The sequence below is a fragment of the Xenopus tropicalis genome, chromosome 6 (assembly GCF_000004195.4).
Source record: "Xenopus tropicalis strain Nigerian chromosome 6, UCB_Xtro_10.0, whole genome shotgun sequence".
Taxonomy (NCBI): Eukaryota; Metazoa; Chordata; class Amphibia; order Anura; family Pipidae; genus Xenopus; species Xenopus tropicalis.
The window spans coordinates 101,516,949-101,539,000 of NC_030682.2; the positions used below are offsets into that span (position 1 = coordinate 101,516,949).

Consider the following 22,052-nt stretch of genomic DNA (forward strand, 5'->3'; position numbering starts at 1 on the left):
CAGGCAACAAAAACCCATAGAATTCAGAGGAATGATATTTAAGTTCTATTATTTATTAGTCTATTATTTTATCAGAATTTTAATCAGAATAATAAGGAGGCAGATTTATCAAAATTTGAATTTGTGTAAATTTTGAACAAATATGAATAGGAGATAGAGATGTAGCGAACTGTTCGCCGGAGAACTAATTCGCACGAAAATCGGGTGTTCGCAAGTTCGCAAGTTCGCGAACTTTTAGCGAAGTTCGCAATTTTGGGTTCGCCTTAGCTGGAGCCAAATTTTGACCTCTCACCCCAGAGCCAGCAGATACATGGCAGCCAATTAGGCAGCTCTCCCTCCTGGACCACCCCCGGACCACTCCCTTCCATATATAAACCGAAGCCCAGCAGCCATTTTACATTCTGCCTGTGTGTGCTTGATGAGTTAGCATAGGGAGAGAGCTGTGCAGGGGTTTGAGGGAGAGTTTAGGTAGCTTTGCTGACTAGTAATCTACTTTCTACTGCTCTGTATTAGCACATAGGGAGAGAGCTGTGCAGGGGTTTGAGGGACAGTTTAGGTAGCTTTGCTGACTAGTAATATACTTTCTACTGCTCTGTATGTAGCTGCTGGGGACAACTGTCCTGCTGATCATCTGCTGTAACCCAATAGTCCTTGTAAGGACTGCTTTTATTTTCCGATTACTGTTTCTCTTCTTTTCATTGTGTACTGCAGCTCCGTCTGTGTGTGTTGGAGACAGGTGTGCTGCTCATAGTAGTGCACTAAGCACCAACCACACATTCACATAATTTTTTTTTATTTGTGTTTTTTTACTTTGCTACTGTAATTTATAGAGCCCAGTGCTATTAGTCTAGCTGTGGGGACTGGTGTGCTGCTCCTAGTAGTTCACCCCCAGCACCAACCAGAGATCACTTTTTTATTATTATTAATTTTTTTTTTTTTATTTAAGTTACTGTTCTTTAATGTGTCCAGTGCTGTTTGCTGTTATTCATAGTAGTGCACCAAACACGTTACACATAGTAGTGACATTGCATTGCAATAAAATCACCTGAGCGATGTTTTTCCACCAGCAATAATATATTCCGTATCCACTACTGCGGCGTTTTGTCTTTGCGTGTGAACCGGCTGTAACCTTTACACGACTTGATTGGCATGTAGACGCCGGACGTTTTAAAGCAGTTTATTACACAAGTTTAGAAATGCAGTGTGATTTCTGCCCTTTACAGCACAAAACGCAACGCTGTGTCAACAACGTATTTTTCAGAGAAATTTTTGCCCTTGATCCCCCTCCGGCATGCCACTGTCCAGGTCGTGGCACCCTTTAAACAACTTTAAAATCAGTTTTCTGGCCAGAAATGGCTTTTCTAGGTTTTAAAGTTCGCCTTCTCATTGAAGTCTATGGGGTTCGCAAAGTTCGCGAAAGAAAATTTCATAATATTGCTCCCGCGTTTGCTAATATAATTGTACTTTTATAAACAAACATTTTCTAATGCCATTCTTTTTGACTACTGAGGTAAAAGGTGAAAGCTCTTTAAAGCTTTAAAGATATTCATAACAGTATTAAAATGTCAGCAGGACACCACCTACAGTATATATTTACACTGCCCCAGCCAAATTACATATAGGCAGAAGGACAGCAGCACAATGCATTGCTAATCTGCTATAAGGTGCAAGTAAAAAGCAATTAATTGTCCCTGAGCCAGTAGATAAAATAGTTGTTTGTTAAAATGGCTTTCATTAAGGGGAAGGTATATCAAAGTCTATCTAGCATAGGCGCTTAGCTGCACAAGTGCAGTACTATTCAAGTGTTTGCTTTCATTTTCTAACATGTAGTAGACTTGTCACAACCAACTGGTGATTGGTCTCTTTTGGCAACTGCACTTGTGCAATTTAGCACCTGTGTTTATAAATAAGCCACTCATACTTTAAATGATCAAATGAACCAGTCATATCCATTTGATCAATATTTATCATAGTCCAAGCCTTCACAATTTGTTATCACAAACTGGTCAAAAGAATGACTGTTCTGGGATGTTGAATCCAGTAGAAGGCTAAGGGCAATGATACATTTATGATGCTATGATATGGGCAAAAACACAGTTCTAATGATTGATTATAAATTGATCATTCTATAATGATCAATAGTAAATTTGTCACTTAGGGGCAGATTTTCAAAAAATTGCAGCCAAATGAGACCAAGATTTTGCAGCGAATTAGAAAACCATAATTACCAACTGTCTTTCTGTGATGTTTTTCTCTGCAATTTCAACTGAACATCATTTAAACATTTCTGATTTATGATCATTTATACTGCAAAAAACACAAATTGTAACAAAAGTCACAAGGAATCACAAGGCTAGAATGGAGGCTTATTTATCAAAATCTGTGAATTTTTTTCTACTTTTTTTCAGATGTTACTTTAATAAAAAAACAAATAAATTAAAGCTAACAAAACCATAAAAAATCCTTGAATACCCAGAATTCATATTTTACTATCATTTATTATGGGTTGACAAAAAAAAACAAAACTCAAATTGACCACATAGTTAAAATTATGACTAGGACAGGTCCAACTGACTTCTACATGACCTTGAAACTTTCACATGCTGAAGTTTTACACAAAGATTTTGTGTTTTGGTTTTTTTTTAACACATATTTAAAATGTGTATTTTTAAACTTAACATTCCCATTCATGATTATAAGCACAAAAAAATTCGAATCATGAAAAAATACAAATATTGATAAATAACCTGTAATTATGTGTACATTTATTAAACTTTTTAAAAACCGGCATGGCATCAATGATGGACAGCAATAAGAATCCTGCTGCTGAGGTCAGAACTTTACTGGGTTTATTTGTGTTTACTTTTTGGGTCATAAATGACTGTCATATATTTCGGTCCAATGTTTGGCTGGAGCAGATTTTATTGCTGCCTGTAGGGTACACTATATATTTCAATAAGAAAATGGTGTGCCAAGAGAACCATCTGTAGCACTCCAAAAATCTCTCTTGGAATGACTCTGACAACATTACCATTATTCCAGCCAGCTTTAATGGTCTAATACAGGAAACATCTTGTTTGGACAATGTGATTTTCAGTTTGTAACAATTAACTGCACAGCGCTCAACGGGATGCTCAGCCTCTCTTAATGTTTTATATCAGTTTATTGATTTTGCTCTTGTCTAAAAATACCTGTGGAATTGTTTTGAAATCTAATTAAGACTTTTTTTTTTACTTTTGTTACTATAAGCCAAATTTCTATGGACTTCCTCTCATAAAATACCTGCGGTTTCTCTCACTTGATTTCACATCAATTGTCTGTTTAATTACCTAATAAATCAGAGATATCGATGGTCTCTCTTTTCACGAGCGCATCAGAGAACCTTTCTCTTGTCTATCTCAGTCCTTTCACTTCACATTGACGGTTTTTGCCCATTTAATCAGGGATATATATAGTCTCTGTTTTTATCTGCACCATGGGCTCAGCTGCTTATAAAAGACATCTCTTTTATCATTTGTATCTCAAAGTCTCTTAGCTGCTGCTGCTGACTTTTTCTTCATCACAGCCCTGATGCAAGGGTCCTGGAAGTTATAGTTCTAAGACAAGTAGAGTTTTAAATATTGTGTGTTCCTTCGCTAGCAGTCATGATGTGTTGCTAGTCAAGGTATAGATCACACTGAAACTCAGAACTGTAGTTTATCAGAACAATGGTACTTTTATGGCACTATAGTGTTTGTTTGGCATGGGGGGAATTGTATCCTTATTTATAAGCAGGGTAACTAGTACAAAGTGCTAACTAAGTACAAAGTGCATCTTGTACAGACTTCCAGTAAAGGACTGAAACATAGGATAAATAAACTTCTGCATTGATCAAGTCTTTACTTCTTTTTGTGCAAACCCTGTGAGTGGCAACATTTTTGCTTTTATACAATTTATTTAAGCTCTGGCACCCAGGTATCGTCTCCTACTTTTGGAGTGCTCCCCAGCCCGGAATTTTTGACTTGAATAAAAGATTTAAGCCAGGCAACAACTTTTGGCATTAAGAAAATAACCAAGCCTAAATATTATATTGCTCTGTAAGAAAAGAATTGACAACTTCCGCTAGCAAGCAGATGTCACTATTATACATGGAGTTTTCCTTCTGGGGCATTATGTTTTCTGATAAAAACACAGAGCAGAAATGGTTGTCATTTAAAATGATATTAAATCATTACTGTTCTCAATTTATTCCATTAATAAGAAAAAGTAGAAGTGTTAAGAATCACCCTATGTGGCTTAACTCTGAGGTAAAGAAGTTAATAGGGAAAAAAAGGAAAGCTTTTAAGAAATATAAGTCAGAGGGGACAGTAGATGCATTTAATGATTATAAACACTATAACAAGTGTTGTAAAACAGCAATCCGGAAGGCAAAGATAGAAAATGAGGAGCGCATCGCGGCCGAGGCCAAGACTTACCCCAAAAAGTTTTTTAAGTATATTAATAGTAAAAAGATGCAGGTTGAGGGTGTGGCCCCATTGAGTTATAATAACAATATGGTTACAGCTGATACAGAAAAGGCAGTTCTTTTCTTCTGTGTATACAGTAGAGGAGCCAGTGGGCCAAGTCCCACCCAATAGCTGCACTGTTGCCTCAGCTCCAACTACACAGTGGTTGGCACAGGATATGGTGCTTAAAGGGTTACACACGATAAATGTAAACAAGGCACCTGGGCCAGATGGAATACACCCTCGGGTACTGAGAGAGCTAGGGGCAGAATTGCAGTGGCCCTTGTTTCTGATATTCTCAGACTCTCTTTCATCAGGTATGGTACCTAGGGATTGGAAGAAGGCGAATGTCATTCCCATATTTAAAAAGGGAGTAAGATCTCAGCCTGGCAATTATAGGCCTGTAAGTTTGACATCCGTGGTGGGCAAGTTATTTGAAGGCTTGTTAAGGGATCACATTCAAAATTATGTAGTGGAGAATGCCATTATGAGCAGTAATCAGCATGGCTTTATGAAGGACAGGTCATGTCAGACCAATTTAATTGCTTTTTATGATGAGGTAAGTAAGAAGCTGGACAGTGGGGATGCAGTAGATATAATCTATTTGGATTTTGCCAAAGCATTTGATACCGTTCCCCACAAACGACTGCTTTCTAAGCTAAGGTCTATTGGTCTTAGTGAAGTCGTTTGCACATGGATAGAAAACTGGCTACAGGATCGGGTACAGAGGGTGGTTGTTAATGGCACATTCTCTACTTGGAGTAAGGTTCTCAGTGGGGTCCCTCAGGGTTCTGTACTGTCCACTTTTGTTTAATTTGTTCATAAATGACTTAGGGGAGGGTATTATGAGTAATGTATCAGTGTTTGCAGATGACACAAAACTCTGCAGACCAGTCAATTCTATCCAGGATGTGACATCCCTGCAGCAGGATCTTGACCAACTGGCAATCTGGGCAGCTAAGTGGCAGATGAGATTTAATGTGGATAAATGTAAGGTCATGCACCTGGGATGTAAAAATATGCAAGCCCCGTATACCCTTAATGGGACTGCACTAGGCAAATCCATAATGGAGAAGGACCTTGGAGTCCTTGTAGATAATAAACTTGGCTGTAGCAAGCAATGCCAGGCAGCAGCTGCAAGGGCAAACAAGGTTTTGAGCTGTATTAAAAGGGGTATAGATTCACGGGAGGAGGGGGTTATTCTTCCCCTTTACAGAGCGCTGGTAAGGCCCCATCTAGAATATGCTGTTCAGTTTTGGTCTCCAGTGCTCAAACGGGACATTATTGAGTTAGAGAGGGTCCAGAGAAGGGCAACTAAGCTGGTAAAGGGTATGGAAAGTCTCAGTTATGAAGAAAGACTGGCCAAGTTGGGTCTGTTTACACTGGAGAAGAGGCGCTTAAGAGGTGACATGATAACTATGTATAAATATATAAAGGGATCATATAATAACCTTTCTAATGTTTTATTTACCAGTAGGTCCTTCCAACGAACACGAGGGCACCCACTTCGTTTAGAAGAAGGGAGGTTCCATTTAAACATTCGGAAAGGATTTTTTACAGTGAGAGCTGTGAAGTTGTGGAATTCCCTCCCCGAATCAGTTGTGCTGGCTGATACATTATATAACTTTAAGAAGGGGCTGGATGGATTCTTAGCAAGTGAGGGAATACAGGGTTATGGGAGATAGCTCTTAGTACTAGTTGATCCAGGGACTGGTCCGATTGCCATCTTGGAGTCAGGAAGGAATTTTTTCCCCTCTGCAGCAAATTAGAGAGGCTTCAGATGGGGTTTTTTGCCTTCCTCTGGATCAACTAGTAGTTAGGCAGGTTATATATAGGCACTATGGTTGAACTTGATGGATGTATGTCTTTTTTCAACCCAACTTACTATGTTACTATGTTACTATGACTAATATCTTTACATCTATGTAGGATGCCTGTCAATTTTGCTACAAAATTATATTTTTCTTTAAGTCCCTTCTTTTTCAGATATGGAGATAGATTTGGCTATTCTGTTTTGCCCATCCAGGAGGCACCAATGTAGGTTGTAGCTGAAATCACTGCTAATGTGAAAGATGTCAGACTAACTTAGGGGACTAACAGCTAAGTCAATTCTGTACTGGTCAGCTTTGAGGTGCTACCAGAGTACTTTTTTCCTGTGTCTTACATTCTAAAAATGAGAATGGTGGGTCTAATAAAAGAAATAATTTAGCTGGTTGGTCATGGATCAGCAGGATATTAACCTAAACGCACCTTGGAAATAGAGAATTACATTTTATATTTGTTATATTCCTTAGCTGGGAAAACTTGCTTCTTTTTCAGCCGTGTAGTATGAATAAACATGGCCTGAAGTCAAGTAAAATCAATAAAATGCTCTATATAATATATTTTTTGTAATCTGTACAGCTATTTATACTATATGTGACCTGTTTCATTATGTTTGTACCATACATTGGATTAAGAGATCATTAAAATAAAGGCAGTCATGCTGTATTAACTTTAACCTGTTGATTTGCATCGATCTGAATTGATTCGTTAGGATAGGATATTGAAAAAAACCACGGGTGAACAATACTAAGCACCAGGGTGTCTGTTTGGTTTTATAATATCATGATAAAATGTTTTGCTGTTATGAGTAATTTTGAGTTGCAGGATCATTTTTATTTTTTGTTAGAATAAGTTCATAATGAATGGAAATCCATGAGAATCCTTAAACTATTTATTTAAATAAAAAGCGTCAACAAGGGTATATAATGAAGCAGTTAACATAGACCCAATCCTGTTAGACATAAAAGCCAAACTCTCACAATGAACCTAACTCCCCTTGTCAATGTATAGCAGAATTAACTTTTTAAAATTAAGTATGTACCTAAACTTCTACATGTATTTTGGAACACTCCTATATGGCTTAAACATTTTTTACACAAGTTAATTCAATAGTCAATGCTTTTATCTGGGCAAACGGGATAAGTGCCACCACTTTCCAAAGGTCAACACAGGCAGAGGGACTTAATCAATATATATCTGTACTATCTAGCGACCACCACTCTAGAGACCAGCTTACAACCTCAAGAGGTTTTCAGGCCACTCTCCACTATATACCAGAAGCTTCAATCCCCCAGAGATTGAGAAGCTGCTCTCCTGCTACCACAAATGGGTGCAGGATATTGGGGACTTGAACCAGGACCGCTGGAAAGAGACAATAAGAAACCTGCTGCCATCCACAATATCATCCAAAGACAAATTAATTTAAATAACATTTCTACATTGCCCCGATAAGACCCCTGAGCGACTCCATCGAATCAGTTCTACTTAGGATAATAGATGTATCGGTGGCTGCTGACACCCAGGTACATGGTATCATGTTTATATGGACATGCCCTAAACTTAATAACTATTGGACTCAAGTCTTTGCATTTACAGCTAAAGTGATGGTACTCACTTTGCCACCCAACCTGGTTGTGGCACTTCTGGGTGTAACAAGTGGCCTTGTAACCTCTACTTTGCTACAACTGGTAATCTATTATGCCAATAAACAAATTATCCTTAAATGGAATAGAGCTACACCACCTACAGTGGAAAACTGGAAAGGATCAGTCAACAAAGCGCTACCATATTACAAAGCTGCCTATGTGCCCAGAGGAGGCATTGACAAGTTTATTAATACAGGTATAGGACCCATTATCCAGAATGCTCGGGACCAAGGGTATTCCGGATAAGGGGTCTTTCCGTAGTTTGGATCTCAATAACTTAAGTCTACTAAAAAATCAATAAAACATTAATTAAACCCAATAGGATTGTTTTGCATCCAATAAGGATTAATTATCTCTTAGTTGGGATCAATTACAAGGTTCTGTTTTATTTCTATATAGAAAAAGGAAATCAGTTTTAAAATTCTGAATTATTTGATTAAAATGGAGTCTATGGGAGACGGGCATTCCGTAATTCGGAGCTTTCTGGATAATGGGTTTCCGGATAAGGGGTCCAATACCTGTACATGACTATTATTAACATCCTTATCAACTGATTCAGTTTTATATAGGTCACCATAAGATTGGGAATGTGTACACTTGACAATATGCACGCTGTGCTTTATTTAGAGTCACAGTTTGTTCTGTGCCTTCCTCTTCTTATTCCTCTTCTACAGGAAGTTTTCTATTTCTATACCTGTCATGCTACATAATCAGGTTTTCTTGGAAAATTTCAGGAGCATCAGATCATCAGCGAAGAGCTCTAAAAACCCCATGCTTGAAAGCTGCAGTTAAAAAGTGGGCTATTAAACATCTGTGTGATCTTATTAATGTATCCTTATTAGTAGGGATGAGGTTGATGCAATTACTCCAACTGGCTACAAAGATAATGGGACATGGCTTACTGAAAGTTTCAGGAAGCAAGAAATTGTAATGAGGAAAAAAAGAGAATATCTCATAGTGCATTTTATAAAATATATTTATTTGTGATTCCATTCTTTTATTTTCATCAAAGAGTTTGGATGCATGTTATTCTAGAATAACATGCATCCAAACTCTTTGATGAAAATAAAGGAATCTAGAACCTAACAAAAAAAAAACTCCATATATTTAATAGCTAGATTTCATCACAGAGCCATTTCTTGTTAGACCATCCCAAATATGCTGACTGGACAAAATGGAAATGTGCAATTTGTCCAACAAATGACAGAAACCTATGAAAGGCCTGTTGTGTTGGTAAGTGAGAATATAAGTCTTCACAAAAGCACTGGAAATAAAGTCCTTCAATAATTTTAACAATAATAATAATAAAATACATCTACAACCCCAATATAATGCTTTTGAATATAGTCGTATAAAGCAAAGTCTTGAGCAAAACATTATTTCAGTATTTGTTCATCTGTACCAGTATAAGAACAGAACATAAATCTATTTGGCTGATGTTTTGAATCAAGATCAGTTTGCCAGTGCAAGACATTCTCTAGCGCTTACCTGACTCACAGGAAAATGTCTTTGAAGTATCATCATGAAAGATAATTGCTACCGCATGTTTCTTAGTCTCTCGAGGCAGTCTTGTTATAGTTTTGATGTTGTGCAATTCTGTCACCTTAAAAAAAGAGAAAATGCGTGTTTGTTTGCTTAAGCAAAGAGCTCTTTTAAGTTCTCCACGGTATATACAGAATGCCATTTGGGTGTTCAGTAAATCACTCAGGAAGAGCAGTACAGGGTGCAGCTTTGGGGGGGGGGGGGGGGGGGAGGGAGTGATAAAAACCCACTATCCTGGTTTATTAGACCTTTTTACTGTGTGACCCATCAAAACCTTTTACTTCTCCAGTTTATGATTCTGTAAATGTTCTTCACATACATACCATAGGGTTCATTAAAACTTCACATACACTAAGCACTTACAACCTAATATGTTTCATTTTTATTAGAGGGCCAGTGACACCAGCAACATTTTTAATACGTATCAAAGTTATTTGTGCGTAGTACATGTAAAAAGCCCTATAAAAGTAAACTAAGGGTTTCTTTTCAAATAGAAAATATTAAAATTATATATAGAATTTGTCAAAAGGGCAGACTAAAGTGAACATAAATAATACATTTTTTGTAAGGCCCTATTATTTCCTTTTGAAACTGCTCTTAGAAGAGAATGGGTCATGCTTGGACTGTTGAATGGTTTCAGTGAAATATCTGTTGTATTTTATAAGAATTTGTCACTTTGTAAAAACATTTTGCATTTTAAATTTCCACTACTTACAATGTCTTGGCGTACTATTTACACTTATTAAATAGCACCCTAAGAGCAGGCAATAAAAGGGTTAAGTGTTACACTATGTTATCATGTACTGCGCAAGAGAGAGGAGGTTGCTAGGCAACATAAGTAGTTAGAGTATTGACCCATTATCTGCTTTCTGCTCACATGTTCTGTGTGATTTTGTCTTGTCCACCTATATTAATATGATGCTGTTTTAGGGCACTTTTCTTGAATTTCCTTTCTGTGTTAAGATAACCCTCTAATGGATAAATAATTCCTGTGCATCATTATAGAAATATGCTGCTTTATTATGTACATGGAATTTAACCTGATTTATATTCCTCCATATTCCTTCTATATCAAGATGACACAAGCAGGAACGCTAACAGATGTAATTCTGCTTGGTTACGCCGTACCCAAGAAATGCTGTATTTTTCCGTAGCAGCCGTATGGGGTATTAGCAATTATAAAAATAAAAATACCATAGCGGGTGTTCTACACCACAACAATCATCAAACCCAATGTTGCAGAAAATGCTCTCCACTGGGAATTTTTTCTTTGATCACCCTACAGGCCTAATGAATCACTGGGAAATGCATTAATAAGACTAAGACAGTAGCAAGAATGACAAATCATTCCAGAACATTTCGCAGGGCCTTAAAAAATAGCAAGGATAATAAGAAAGATGTAAGGAGCAGGCAACTGAGTGACAGAGAACATTCAGGAAAAATTATATTTGTACCAATCCACTAAAAGGTAAGGAGAAATAAAAGTTGCAGTAAGTGGTTGCTTCTAGTTGAGTCATCTTGAGACCTTAATCCTTGTGCTAAAGTCCTTTAAGGCCATTTTAATCTGACTTATATCATGTATTTTGCTATTGTGCAGTGGTATTGTCAGGCGTGGACTAAAAATACCTTGGGCACTGGACTGTGCTGTAAACATGGGCCCCCTGCTCTGTCCCTCCCATTGGTCATAACCTCCCTCACTCCAGCCTTGCCCCTACTACACATTACCTGAGCCCCCTATTCACCTGAGGCTGTCCAACTAATACTGTGATAGATCATTAATCATGCCTGTACGCCACTTATTGTATATGAATGAGCAAAGCACGGGTCTAATGGATAACCTTCCATTTAGGAACCTTATTTGCAGTCACTGCCCCTATTAATATAGTTACTTTACCTGGTCACAACTAAGATCAATTTAGCCCACAGTTACACAGCACTTCAACTCCTAGAGGAGGGATTTTATGTACAGGAATAAGGATTTTATGTAACTGTGGGAGATAGTGAGCAAACCCTGTGTGTTATTTTTGGGATATTGTAGTCAAAATATTTATGTTGATGTTCATTTTGTTAAAAAATTAAGTTCACTTTGGTGAAGTTCAAATTCCTCTAAAAACAAATACAAGTAATTGCATAAGTACTGCATGCAATCGAACTGGAATAACCAGCATGTTGGCCAGTCAGACAGATGGCAAACCTACTGTACTTCATTGTGGCTGAATATAAACAGATATCAATGAAAAGGAGACCTGTGACTAACAAGAGTGATTTGTGGGCATTGCAGTGCCTGTTCATCTGAAGCTGTTGAGTCAAGGCTACAGTATTCCAAGTGAGTAAAGGTCTTCAAATGGATTCAATGATTCATATACACATCTGCATTTTTCAACAGATACTACAAAGGCATCATAGGGCTGCACTGGATGCACCATTTATAAGAACTAAATTAATCTTGCAACATATAATATTGATATATACATCCTATCGATTTGAAAAAAGAACAGTAGATTAGACTTTATACTGGGAAAAGTAAATGTTCAAGAGAATTAATCTTATCTAGTATAACAGGACAAAGGCTGATGAAGTGTCACAAATTGGATCCAGCCCATTAGCAAGGGTGTAACAGTTTGTTAAATTAAAGGCCAGATTTATGATTGCCTGAGCCTTTTGGCTTGAATTATTATAAAGGAAACCTCACATGAATAAAGGGACTCCTGCAGGGCTTGGGGGAAAACCCAACTAAGAAGGTTTTTTCCCAAAAACCGTGAGTGAGTTCCGTAACTCACGTGGTGTTTCCTTTATGGTTGCTAGAGCCAAAAGACTCAGGCAATTATATATCAGCCCCTAAATGTGCAATATAACTGACCAAGAGAAATAGCAAACAGCCTGGGTAAGAAATAAACATACAAAGGACACGTATTTATAAACAAGGGTTATTTAATTTTTAAGTAATCAGCATACAGAAGGGGGGGGCAATTTAACTGGAATTCTTTGCACCTGCCTATATGTTTTTTAAATGTGACACCAGAATACCCAAAAAAACCCAGTGCAGATTTGGGCATAACATACGAATTTACCATGGAAGTAATGATTCCAGCAGCCAAAAGGCAATAAAACACTATAGGGGCATTTACAAAATCGAGACTTTTTTGGGTCAGGCTTTTTGTTGCTGTAAACCCAAATAAGTTGTGGGAAAAAGCAAGATTAATTATTTGACAAAACCACAATAATTCAGAATCCAAAAATACTCCATCTAAAACCTGTCGCGATTCTTTAAAAGTCAATGGCAAATGCCCCTCTTATATTTGGAAGATCTTTCTTTGCTTTATGCTTTTGTGTGAAAAAGTGTACAACAATTAGAACTTTGTGGTGATTTTCGTGATTTTTTTAGTGACCTTTTCTCATTGTGCTTTTTCAGTTTGGATCTTTTGATAAATGACTTTGTCATTTGTGGAACTTCGTTTTTGAAATTTTTTTAGTAACCCGCCTCCCCATGTAATCTTTATATTCCATATCTATAAAATGTACCTTTCTATCAAGCTACCTTAACCCACTGTGAAAGCTAAGAAGATAAATCTAAAGCTAAGAAGAGTGAAATCACTTTTGCTGTTAAATGATAGGATACCTTTGCTGGTTCAAGCATTTCATCTTGAAAATGTGTGTAGTGCATGAGAAAACTATTCAGTACTGTACTACTCCTTATTTACCATGAATCTAAATGAGTATTGTAACAGAAAATCTGTAGGGAAAGGGGAAATTACTACTCTTCTCTTATAATTTAATAAAATTCCCAGAAGAAATATGTTGCCTATGTATTACCCACAAACCTAATCCAGAAAGCCCCAAGCTACAGGAACATGTTTGCCCAAGAGTCAATTGCAAACAAAAAAATTCTATTTTTTAATGATATCCCTTTCTTAGTAATAATAGTAAAATGTGCTTGATGTTATCTAAGCTACATACATTCATGTTGGTGGTAAAACAATCATTTTCTTATGTTTAAATGTTTTGTAGTAGCCTTGAGGTATGGTGATTTAAATGACTGAGAGACCCCTCAGGAAACTCCAGGTCCTGAGCATTATCAGTTGAAAGCTCAGCAGATGACACCCTAATTCCTCTGTACTTCTTCAGATGGGCCAACAAATGCCCAACAAACTGTCAAAGCGCCAATCTCATTTTGCTCTGTTATTTGAATAGGCTTAATTAGGGGCAGATTTATCAAAATGTGAGTTTAATGCTTAATAAATAAAATCTCACCCATGTTCTATTCATTCCTGTGGGATTTTTAGAAGTGTATTTATCAATGGGTGAAAGTCAGAGTTCACCATTAGATAAATAAACCCATGGGAATGAATAGAAAGTGGGTGAGTTTTTATGTATTAAGCTCTAAATTCTCATTTTGATAAATTTGGCCCTTAGTGAATGATAAATGACACAAATAATGCAGGTGTAATGTATCTGTTAAAGCTATTAAAATAATAACCTACACATACTATGTCCCTTTTGAACATAAAAAATCTGCAAACAGTGATTTGTTACTGTCAATGTTTGTAAGCAGAACACGCGGTATTAACAATAACAGCAATTCTACACAACAGTTCTCATGTATAAGTGAATCATTTACTGAGTGCTTCTGAGATGAGGCTGACCTTGAGCTTGAGTATTTTGTCTTTTTAAAAGTAAAGTCTAGCACTTGTTCAACTCATGGAAATAACAGAAAGAGAGGGAGAGAATGTCCATTTTAACGTTTACGCAACAGAAAATTTGCCCATTTTTTTTTTTAATAAACAAACCACATGTAAAAAAGGAACATCATTGTCCTGAAATATCACATCTCCATGGTGCTCTTTATATAATGGGCACTGTATAACCTGTATGCACTCATATCTACTGTAACAGAAATATATCTGTGGAAACACTTTGGCAGATGAGCAGTATTGGACTATGACAAATGAAATGTGATGCAGGTATGCACTACACAGATGGTGGTTTGGGCTGTGGGTTTTGGAAATTTGTAATCTATCCACTTGTAACAATGTAGCGGATGGAACTAGTTCCCTTTTGCCTCGCTATTTAGATCATTTATAGCAACTGTATTCTGCAAGCACAATATTATTATCCTTAAGCCTACATAGATTACAAAATTATTTCTATAAAAGTGCACTACACAGCCAGTGTAAACAATGATGGCCCAATGGCTCTGAAGACTTCTAAGATAGGGTGGTTTGAACCTGTCAAGCAGCATAACTTTCCCCGATAAAGTGAGTAGGATGCAAGGCCACTTGGGACAGTAAAAAGAAGGCAAGTCTTCTGTGTATCCTGAACAACACTTTAGGGTACCGTAGGGAAAGCAAGCTGTTTGACAGCAAATTGGGAGCTAGGGCCAGGGCTAGACACAATAATGTGTTACCTGAAGTATAAATGGTCCCAGTAAATGGTATAACCCCCACCCCTCCATCAGGGCAATAAGACCTTCCAAGTCTTGTCACAGCAAGCTATGGTAATATATGAAGGCCAGTTTTTGTCCTGTGATGTACAGTGGATGAAAATCTAATTCACTTTTTAACTATTTTTAATTTTGTTTTGCTCTACCTTTGCCATCCTTTATGTTTATTTTTTGGTTTAAATAAAGGTTACATTTTAATATAAGTGCATATTTGCACATTTTGTAAACAGATATTATTTAAGGTGCCCATAAGTCTATAATTTGCCCATTAAACATTTAAGATTCTAATATAATGCTGCCTCAAACAGATACAACTTTGTCTTTGGCATTTGTTTCCTCTCAACTCCATATTTATGAAGAGCATTAACACAACTATATGAGTTTAGGAAAGTAAGTAAAACTTACCTTATGGAAGGTCCTAAAATAAGCTGCTTTTTCATCAGGAAACTTCTCTAATCTCCTTGGACCTTTGCTAGATGCTTTCTTAAACACCAACCAACAGCGTCGATAAATCTACAAAGAAAGTATTTTCATATGTAAGAACTTTAGTACAGTACCTTGAATAGCTGAACCTCACTAATATTAAATATAATTACATTGAAGGAACATTGACTAGCTAAACAGTCCTATGTCCAGAAATGGCCCAGCTTTCTATATCTTTAGATCAGGGGTCCCCAAAGTTTCTTGCTTGTAAGCCACAGTGAAATATAAAAAAACTTGGGGAGCAACACAAGCATCATAAAAATCCATGGGGGTGCCAAATAAGGGCTATCTTTCTTTGCTATTTGGTTTACAGACTATCAGCCTACAGGAGGCTTTGTTTAGAAGAACATCTTGTTTTTATTTAACCAAAACTTGCCACCATGTCAGGAATTCAAAAATAAGCACCTGCTTTGAGGCCACTTGGAGCAACTTCCAAGGGGTTGCTGAGCGAAATGCTGCTCCTGAGCCAATGGTTGGGGAACACAGTTTAGACTCTAAGGAGGAGCTGTGATGGAGTCAATTGTTCTAAAGTTTATTATTCAAGTGATTTAGAAGGTTAGCAATACAGGTATAGGACCCTTTATCCAGAATGCTCAGGACCAATGGTATTCCGGATAAGGGGCCTTTCCATAATTTGGATCTCCATAACTTAAGTCTGCTAAAAAAAATCAATAAAACAGTAATTAACCCCAATAGGATTGTTTTGCATCCAATAAGAATTATTTCTATCTTAGTGGAAACAATTACAAGGTACTGTTTGATTACTACAGAAAAAAAGGAAATCAGTTTTAAAATTCTGAATTATTTGATTAAAATGGAGTCTAAAAATGGGTTTAAAATGGGAGACGGGCTTTCCGTAATTTGTATCTTTCTGGATAACGGTTTCTGGATAAGGGGTCCGATACCTGTATAATATATAGCAATTATAATAATAAACTGATATCACATTTAATATGTTTGTCCCTACAATCTGCATGTTTAAATTTCATTTCATTTAGTTCCATCTTCCGTTTTGGCCCTTCAGTCTTTATTCATGTAGTATTTATAGGAAATATCCTCAATGTAAACTCTTTAAGTGGATTGCATTTACCCGCCCAGCCCAAACCAAATCAAAAAGTTTACAGATGAACAACATTGCAGCCGAACCAAACAAACCAGTGCTTTTACCACAGTTAAATATAGAAAAAAATAGTGGTACTACTGTATTCGAATTTAATAAATACCTTCTATTAGTTAGCTAAACATCTAAGCACATTTCCAGCTCCATAATATCCTTCAAATGCATTTACGCTCAAAGGTGTAATGAATACTAATGGCAGATTTTACCAGGAATGTTTAAAAAACAATTTATAAAAAAATACCTATTAAAATACATTGTTAACAACTGACACTGCATTCTAGGACAAAGTCTGTGGTCAACAATAACCACTTAATTCTCTTTATGGAGGAAGCTACAAGCCCCATCTAGTCTGTAAGCAGCCTGCATGCTGTATTTGTTCAAATGAATAATCTTGTAGTTTTCCATATTAAATGTAATTTGTCATTTAAAGGTAAATTCCGCAGTGTATTGAAATATCTCTGCAAAGTGAAAAAAAAACTCATGATTGGATCCTGTGATGCTGCTGCCATTATTTTAAAGTGCTTTTCTATCAATGTGTGCGTTAAAAGCTCAGATTTTACTGTAAGGTACATTTTATAAAGTAGAGCTTTTCATCTTTAAGTCTTTAACCATAAATATGTTTCTGTTTTAGAGGACTCTCTAGCCTAACTGTGCAGAAGCTAAATCCATATCTTGCACTGATGAGTCTAATAAGATGGAACGTCTGTGAGCTGGAATTATGGCTCTGTAACACATCCTATAACTATGCTGTTATAACTGCAGTTTCATTGCTGCAGAACTATCATTCCTCATGATGCATTTGCTTATCATTTTGCAAAAAAAAAAAAAAATCCTCTGTTGTTGCTGATGTACTGCTCTGTAACTGTGACTCTGCATATTTTGTAGTGTGAAAAAGGATGCTTGCAATTTATAGGTCTAATATTTGTAAATAGAATGTTAGGGGATAAGGTAAAAATAGGTGTAATGTTAACCCAAGGCAGCACTTTTATAAAACTTTTTTTCAACAGTTTAAATTTGATCAGAACTTTTAATACATACCCAACTGTCATTAAAACATTTGTCACAGATTTGTCACAGTTGATTTGACTGCTTTAAACAGCCATAGTTAATACTTCTCTTGTAATTATTACAAGTACACTAAGGGGCAGATTTACTAATCCATGAATCCAAATCCCGAATGGGAAAAAATCGGATTGGAAACAAACATTTTGTGACTTTTTCGTATTTTTTGAGATTTTTTCGTTGCCGTCGCGACTTTGTCGCAAATTGTCGCAACTTTTTTGTAGCAGTTACAACTTTCGCGAATTGTCGAGACTTTTTCGTACAGAGCGCTTTCATACTCGGCGCGACAGTTCGGGAAAAAGTCGCGACAATTCGGGGAAAAATTCGAGGCGGCGACGAAAAAATCGCAAAATACCAATCATTGCGGAAAAAAAAGGAATCGGACGCTTTCGGCCCGTTCGTGGATTAGTAAATCTGCCCCTTACAGTAACAAAAACTATAACCCCTGATTATATGGCATATCCCCCAAAAAAGATGCCAATCTAGTGGAGAATTACCAAAATAATATAAATTATTACTTGTGTTATTACATATGTATAGCAATTAGATAAATAATTGACTATCAATGACATGTTAGAATGTCTATGTCTCCACAGACTATATTACTGTTAGACTTTTAGGTTAGTCCTCTAGGTTATTTCTTGTCAACACATTAGGGCTAATTTATATCTGCAAGTATAGTCCCTGCAATTTCCCTTCGCACTTAAACCCACTTTCATTAAAGGTACTTGCATCAAAATGTGCTCATTGCACTTCCCTATAGTTGCGCTCTGTGCCGCTCAGTCCTTCCTGCCATTCTTTTTAAAATAAATGCTGCTGCACCTATTGAAAATCCGGGAGCTACTACCACCAGATGATAGCTCCAGGGTTCCCGGATAGCCCTGCATGTCACTCACATGCAAAACACCGGAAATTACACCAGACAGAATATTCACTACAATTGGGCCCAATTCGCAAAGAAGCGCATGCCCAGTTGCATCCATTTTGGAGAATCAGACACTATTTTAGCACAAGTGCATCAAGAGAATCGCTACATTGTGGGGAAAAAATGGCCATTGCACTCTAAACTGTAGTTAGCACTCAAGGTCCTGATGATAAACTGTCCTGTGCACCTTCTCAGTTTTAGGTATTTACAAATGTTCACAAATTTAAAAGAATATTTTTTTAAAAAAATGTATTCTTAGCTAATGAATAGTTTATTGTTTTCCTCTTGCTTTAAACAATATTAAGCTTATATACAGTACAATAAATATTGGACATCGTAGTTCTATAAAAGCAATATACTACCGGCTCAGAACAGTTAGAAATCTGAAGAAATATGAAGAATGCATAGTTTCATATATTCATTTACATTTCCCTTCCAAATAATACATTTATATCAGGCATTTTAGAAATGTGGCAGTTTTAATGCACATAACACACATGAAGTTTCCTGACTGCCAAAAATCTAATTACATTAAAAGCAGTTTTTATTCGCTTTCTCTGCATTGCCGTTTGTAATGCCCTTTTCTTCTTTGTGCCTGTAACCTTTACGTGTGCAGGGACAGATCCAATCTGTAGCCAAGCAGAACATACTGTACAGATATTCCAAAAGCAATTGCCATCTGCCAACACCGATCAGTACTGCAACAAACCTGTCAGAGCACCTCTACATGCAACTAAATTCATGCTTCTGTCTTATTTATGAAACTGATGCTTTTGTAAAACACTTTTATCAGTTGTTTATTCACTTAAAAACTTTCATTTTACTCAGCACCCAGTTTCTTTCTATCCTGTATATATAGAAATCTTTTCACTGATACAAAAGTTTTGTGAGTGTGTTTTAGTGCATTATTATGTTTTTAAAGAATTTTACCTCATTGTTTAACAATTTTTTTATAAATTATAATCCATTAAAAACATCCAAACAGCTTTCAATGCTGTGAGTCTTGCTCTTACACCAGAGGCATTAGAACACTGATCTCATATCAGATTAGATATATATTCTAATATAATTCAAACCCAATAGAAAGAAAAATGTATATAATTCCCTTACATAAGCAGCTGTTCCTTACCTATCGTCTCTACATGACATTTAGGCTGAGTTTTACTAAAACCCAAACTTATCTTGTTTTATTTTCTTTGAAACCACAAATAAACTTGTTTCTTTGAATGTCAGACATTTATCAAAAAATCCTAAGTGAAAAAGCATGTGTGGGAAAAAGTCACAGAAAAGGCCCATGATAACTGCAAGTTTTTCAAATTGTCGTACAAAAACCAGTGTCAAAAATCCAATTTTTAGGATTTGGATCCTTAATACAAAGAAAAAGAAACAGAAATACAAAGAAACACCTGCAATATGTTTTGTCAAAATGTTAGCAGGGAAATAATATTATACAGCAGTGCTGTCCAACTTCTGTGGTACCAAGGGCCAGAATTTTTCTGGTATACGTGGTGGAGGGCCGAAAATGGAAGCCAGTTTTGGCCACTTCCTTTTTTAAACCACATCCATATCAACACAAACATTTTTAAGACCATATCTACATTAATGGTGGTAGCACACCAAAAAGTGAGAAAAAAGTTCATTGTCATATTAAGCCACACCCATAAATCCATATGGCTCCTTTTCTCCTGTGGATAGCACAACAACACATAATCATACATCTTAGGGACCCCCTAACAGCTATTTCCAAATCCTAATCCACCATGTTTCTTTATGAGGGGGCCGCCATATTTATACAGTGGGAGTCCATTAGCATTAAAAGCTAGCATGAAACACATTAAGGGGGAGATTTACTAATCCACGAACGGTCCGAAGGCGTCCGAATGCGTTTTTTCGTAATGATTGGTATTTTTGCGACTTTTTCGTCGCCGTCGCGACTTTTCCGTATGTCCCGCAATTCTTTTCGTCGCCGTTGCGAAAAAATCGGATTGGTTTTTCCGCCGTTTACTATCGCTCAATACGAAAAAATCGCGACAGCGACGAAAAAGTCGCAATATTTTCGTTTCCAATACAATTTTTGCCATTTCGGGATTCGGATTCGTGTGCTGCACAAATTATACAAATGACCCCCAGTAGGACAGAGATACAAAGTAGGTCTGATGGTTTCCAAACAGGGCATTATAAAAAAAGACATATAACAGAATTAAAGCATTGTCTTGAGATTTGATTTTGGATACTTATTATTCTGAGCCTAATTATAGTTTATTTTGTGTGTGAAGATTGTTACTCTAAGCATAATTTTCTTGTCATTCCTAGTCATCATACCAGACTAAACAAGGAGAAACAGAAGTGTGCATAAATTCTTTTACTTATAATTAATATTGATGAAATGTTGGATTCTTTGCCAAGCTTCTACAGTCAAACAGTTATTTTAAAAGACCAGAAACACCAGAAAAAGGAAAAAAAAAAGAAATAAAAACTTATTGAGTTAACCTATCCCTTATTTCAGTGCATGCTTTTGTATCCACTATATTTGTATTGTTTCTTATTCAAACATTTATTTTTTACTTTGCATTACAGTTTGTTTGCTAACAGTTCTGGACTGCTATGTGTACAGCCATTTGTTTGCCTATTGCATTCATTGGAACCATTAGATAATACATATTAATGCCCTAGGTCAGACCGTCTTACAAAAAGAAATTAAAGTTACTTTGCAAGTAAAAAAGTTGTTGTCTCCCAAAAAATCATGCTGTTTAAAAAGGGCAGACTAAGGGGCAGATTTGTTGCAGAGTTTTAATGAATAATTAATTGGAAGTCAGTAACAATGAATATGACTTATTACTGCAACTATAAAGTCACAACAAATAGGGCTGGTTCTTTATCAATCAGCAGTTATGAACCTGTACTGAAAGACCAATTGCTACGAGGAAAAGAGACTTTATGAGTATTGATAATTTAACAATAGTGATCTAAACCACTGGAAAACTTTACCATTGCCTACAGCCACCAATGAAATTTGATGCCTCAGACCAACTGATCATCTTGGGGGTCTGATGGATCGAGTCTCTAGAGGGCTTGGATAATATTAAATACTAATTTTGATCTAATCACTTTTCATATCAATTTAATAATATGATCAATTTCATCTTAAAAAACCTTATATATCAATGAGGTTCCACTGAATACCTGCTGGACTCCTTAATAGATCTTTGATAGATTTACCCCATTGTAGGTGAGTATACAGTAATTTTAGATACATGCTGTAGATTTTCCTTCTGGTTGGCAACGACATAGAGATTCGGGAGAACTAGGCTATCTATATCATAGTGAGCTGTTAATCTCTAAGTAAGGCTATTTAGGATTAGGTAGGAGGGTTTGATACTGACGAGGGGGGTAATATGGGGGATTTGTCATGGTCTCTTTAGTTGCTGAAACCAATCAGCAGGTAGCATTTCCTGGTCACTGGATGAAAACAAACATGGGCTACCTCATGCAAACTGTGATTTTAATTAAAAAAACTTTGTAAATG

At 36.5% G+C, this 22,052-nt stretch overlaps 1 protein-coding gene across 1 annotated transcript in view; it reads right to left on the reverse strand.

Annotated features, from left to right (window-relative positions):
• The window catches only part of dok6 (docking protein 6), a 117,349-nt gene that overhangs the window by 31,309 nt on the left and 63,988 nt on the right, over nucleotides 1–22,052 (reverse strand). The window contains exons 2-3 of the mRNA XM_002939618.5: nucleotides 15,342–15,449; nucleotides 9,443–9,557 (exon numbers count right to left, since the gene is read on the reverse strand). Coding sequence (XP_002939664.3) covers nucleotides 9,443–9,557; nucleotides 15,342–15,449 — 223 coding nt within the window. The remainder of the gene's footprint in view (nucleotides 1–9,442; nucleotides 9,558–15,341; nucleotides 15,450–22,052) is intronic.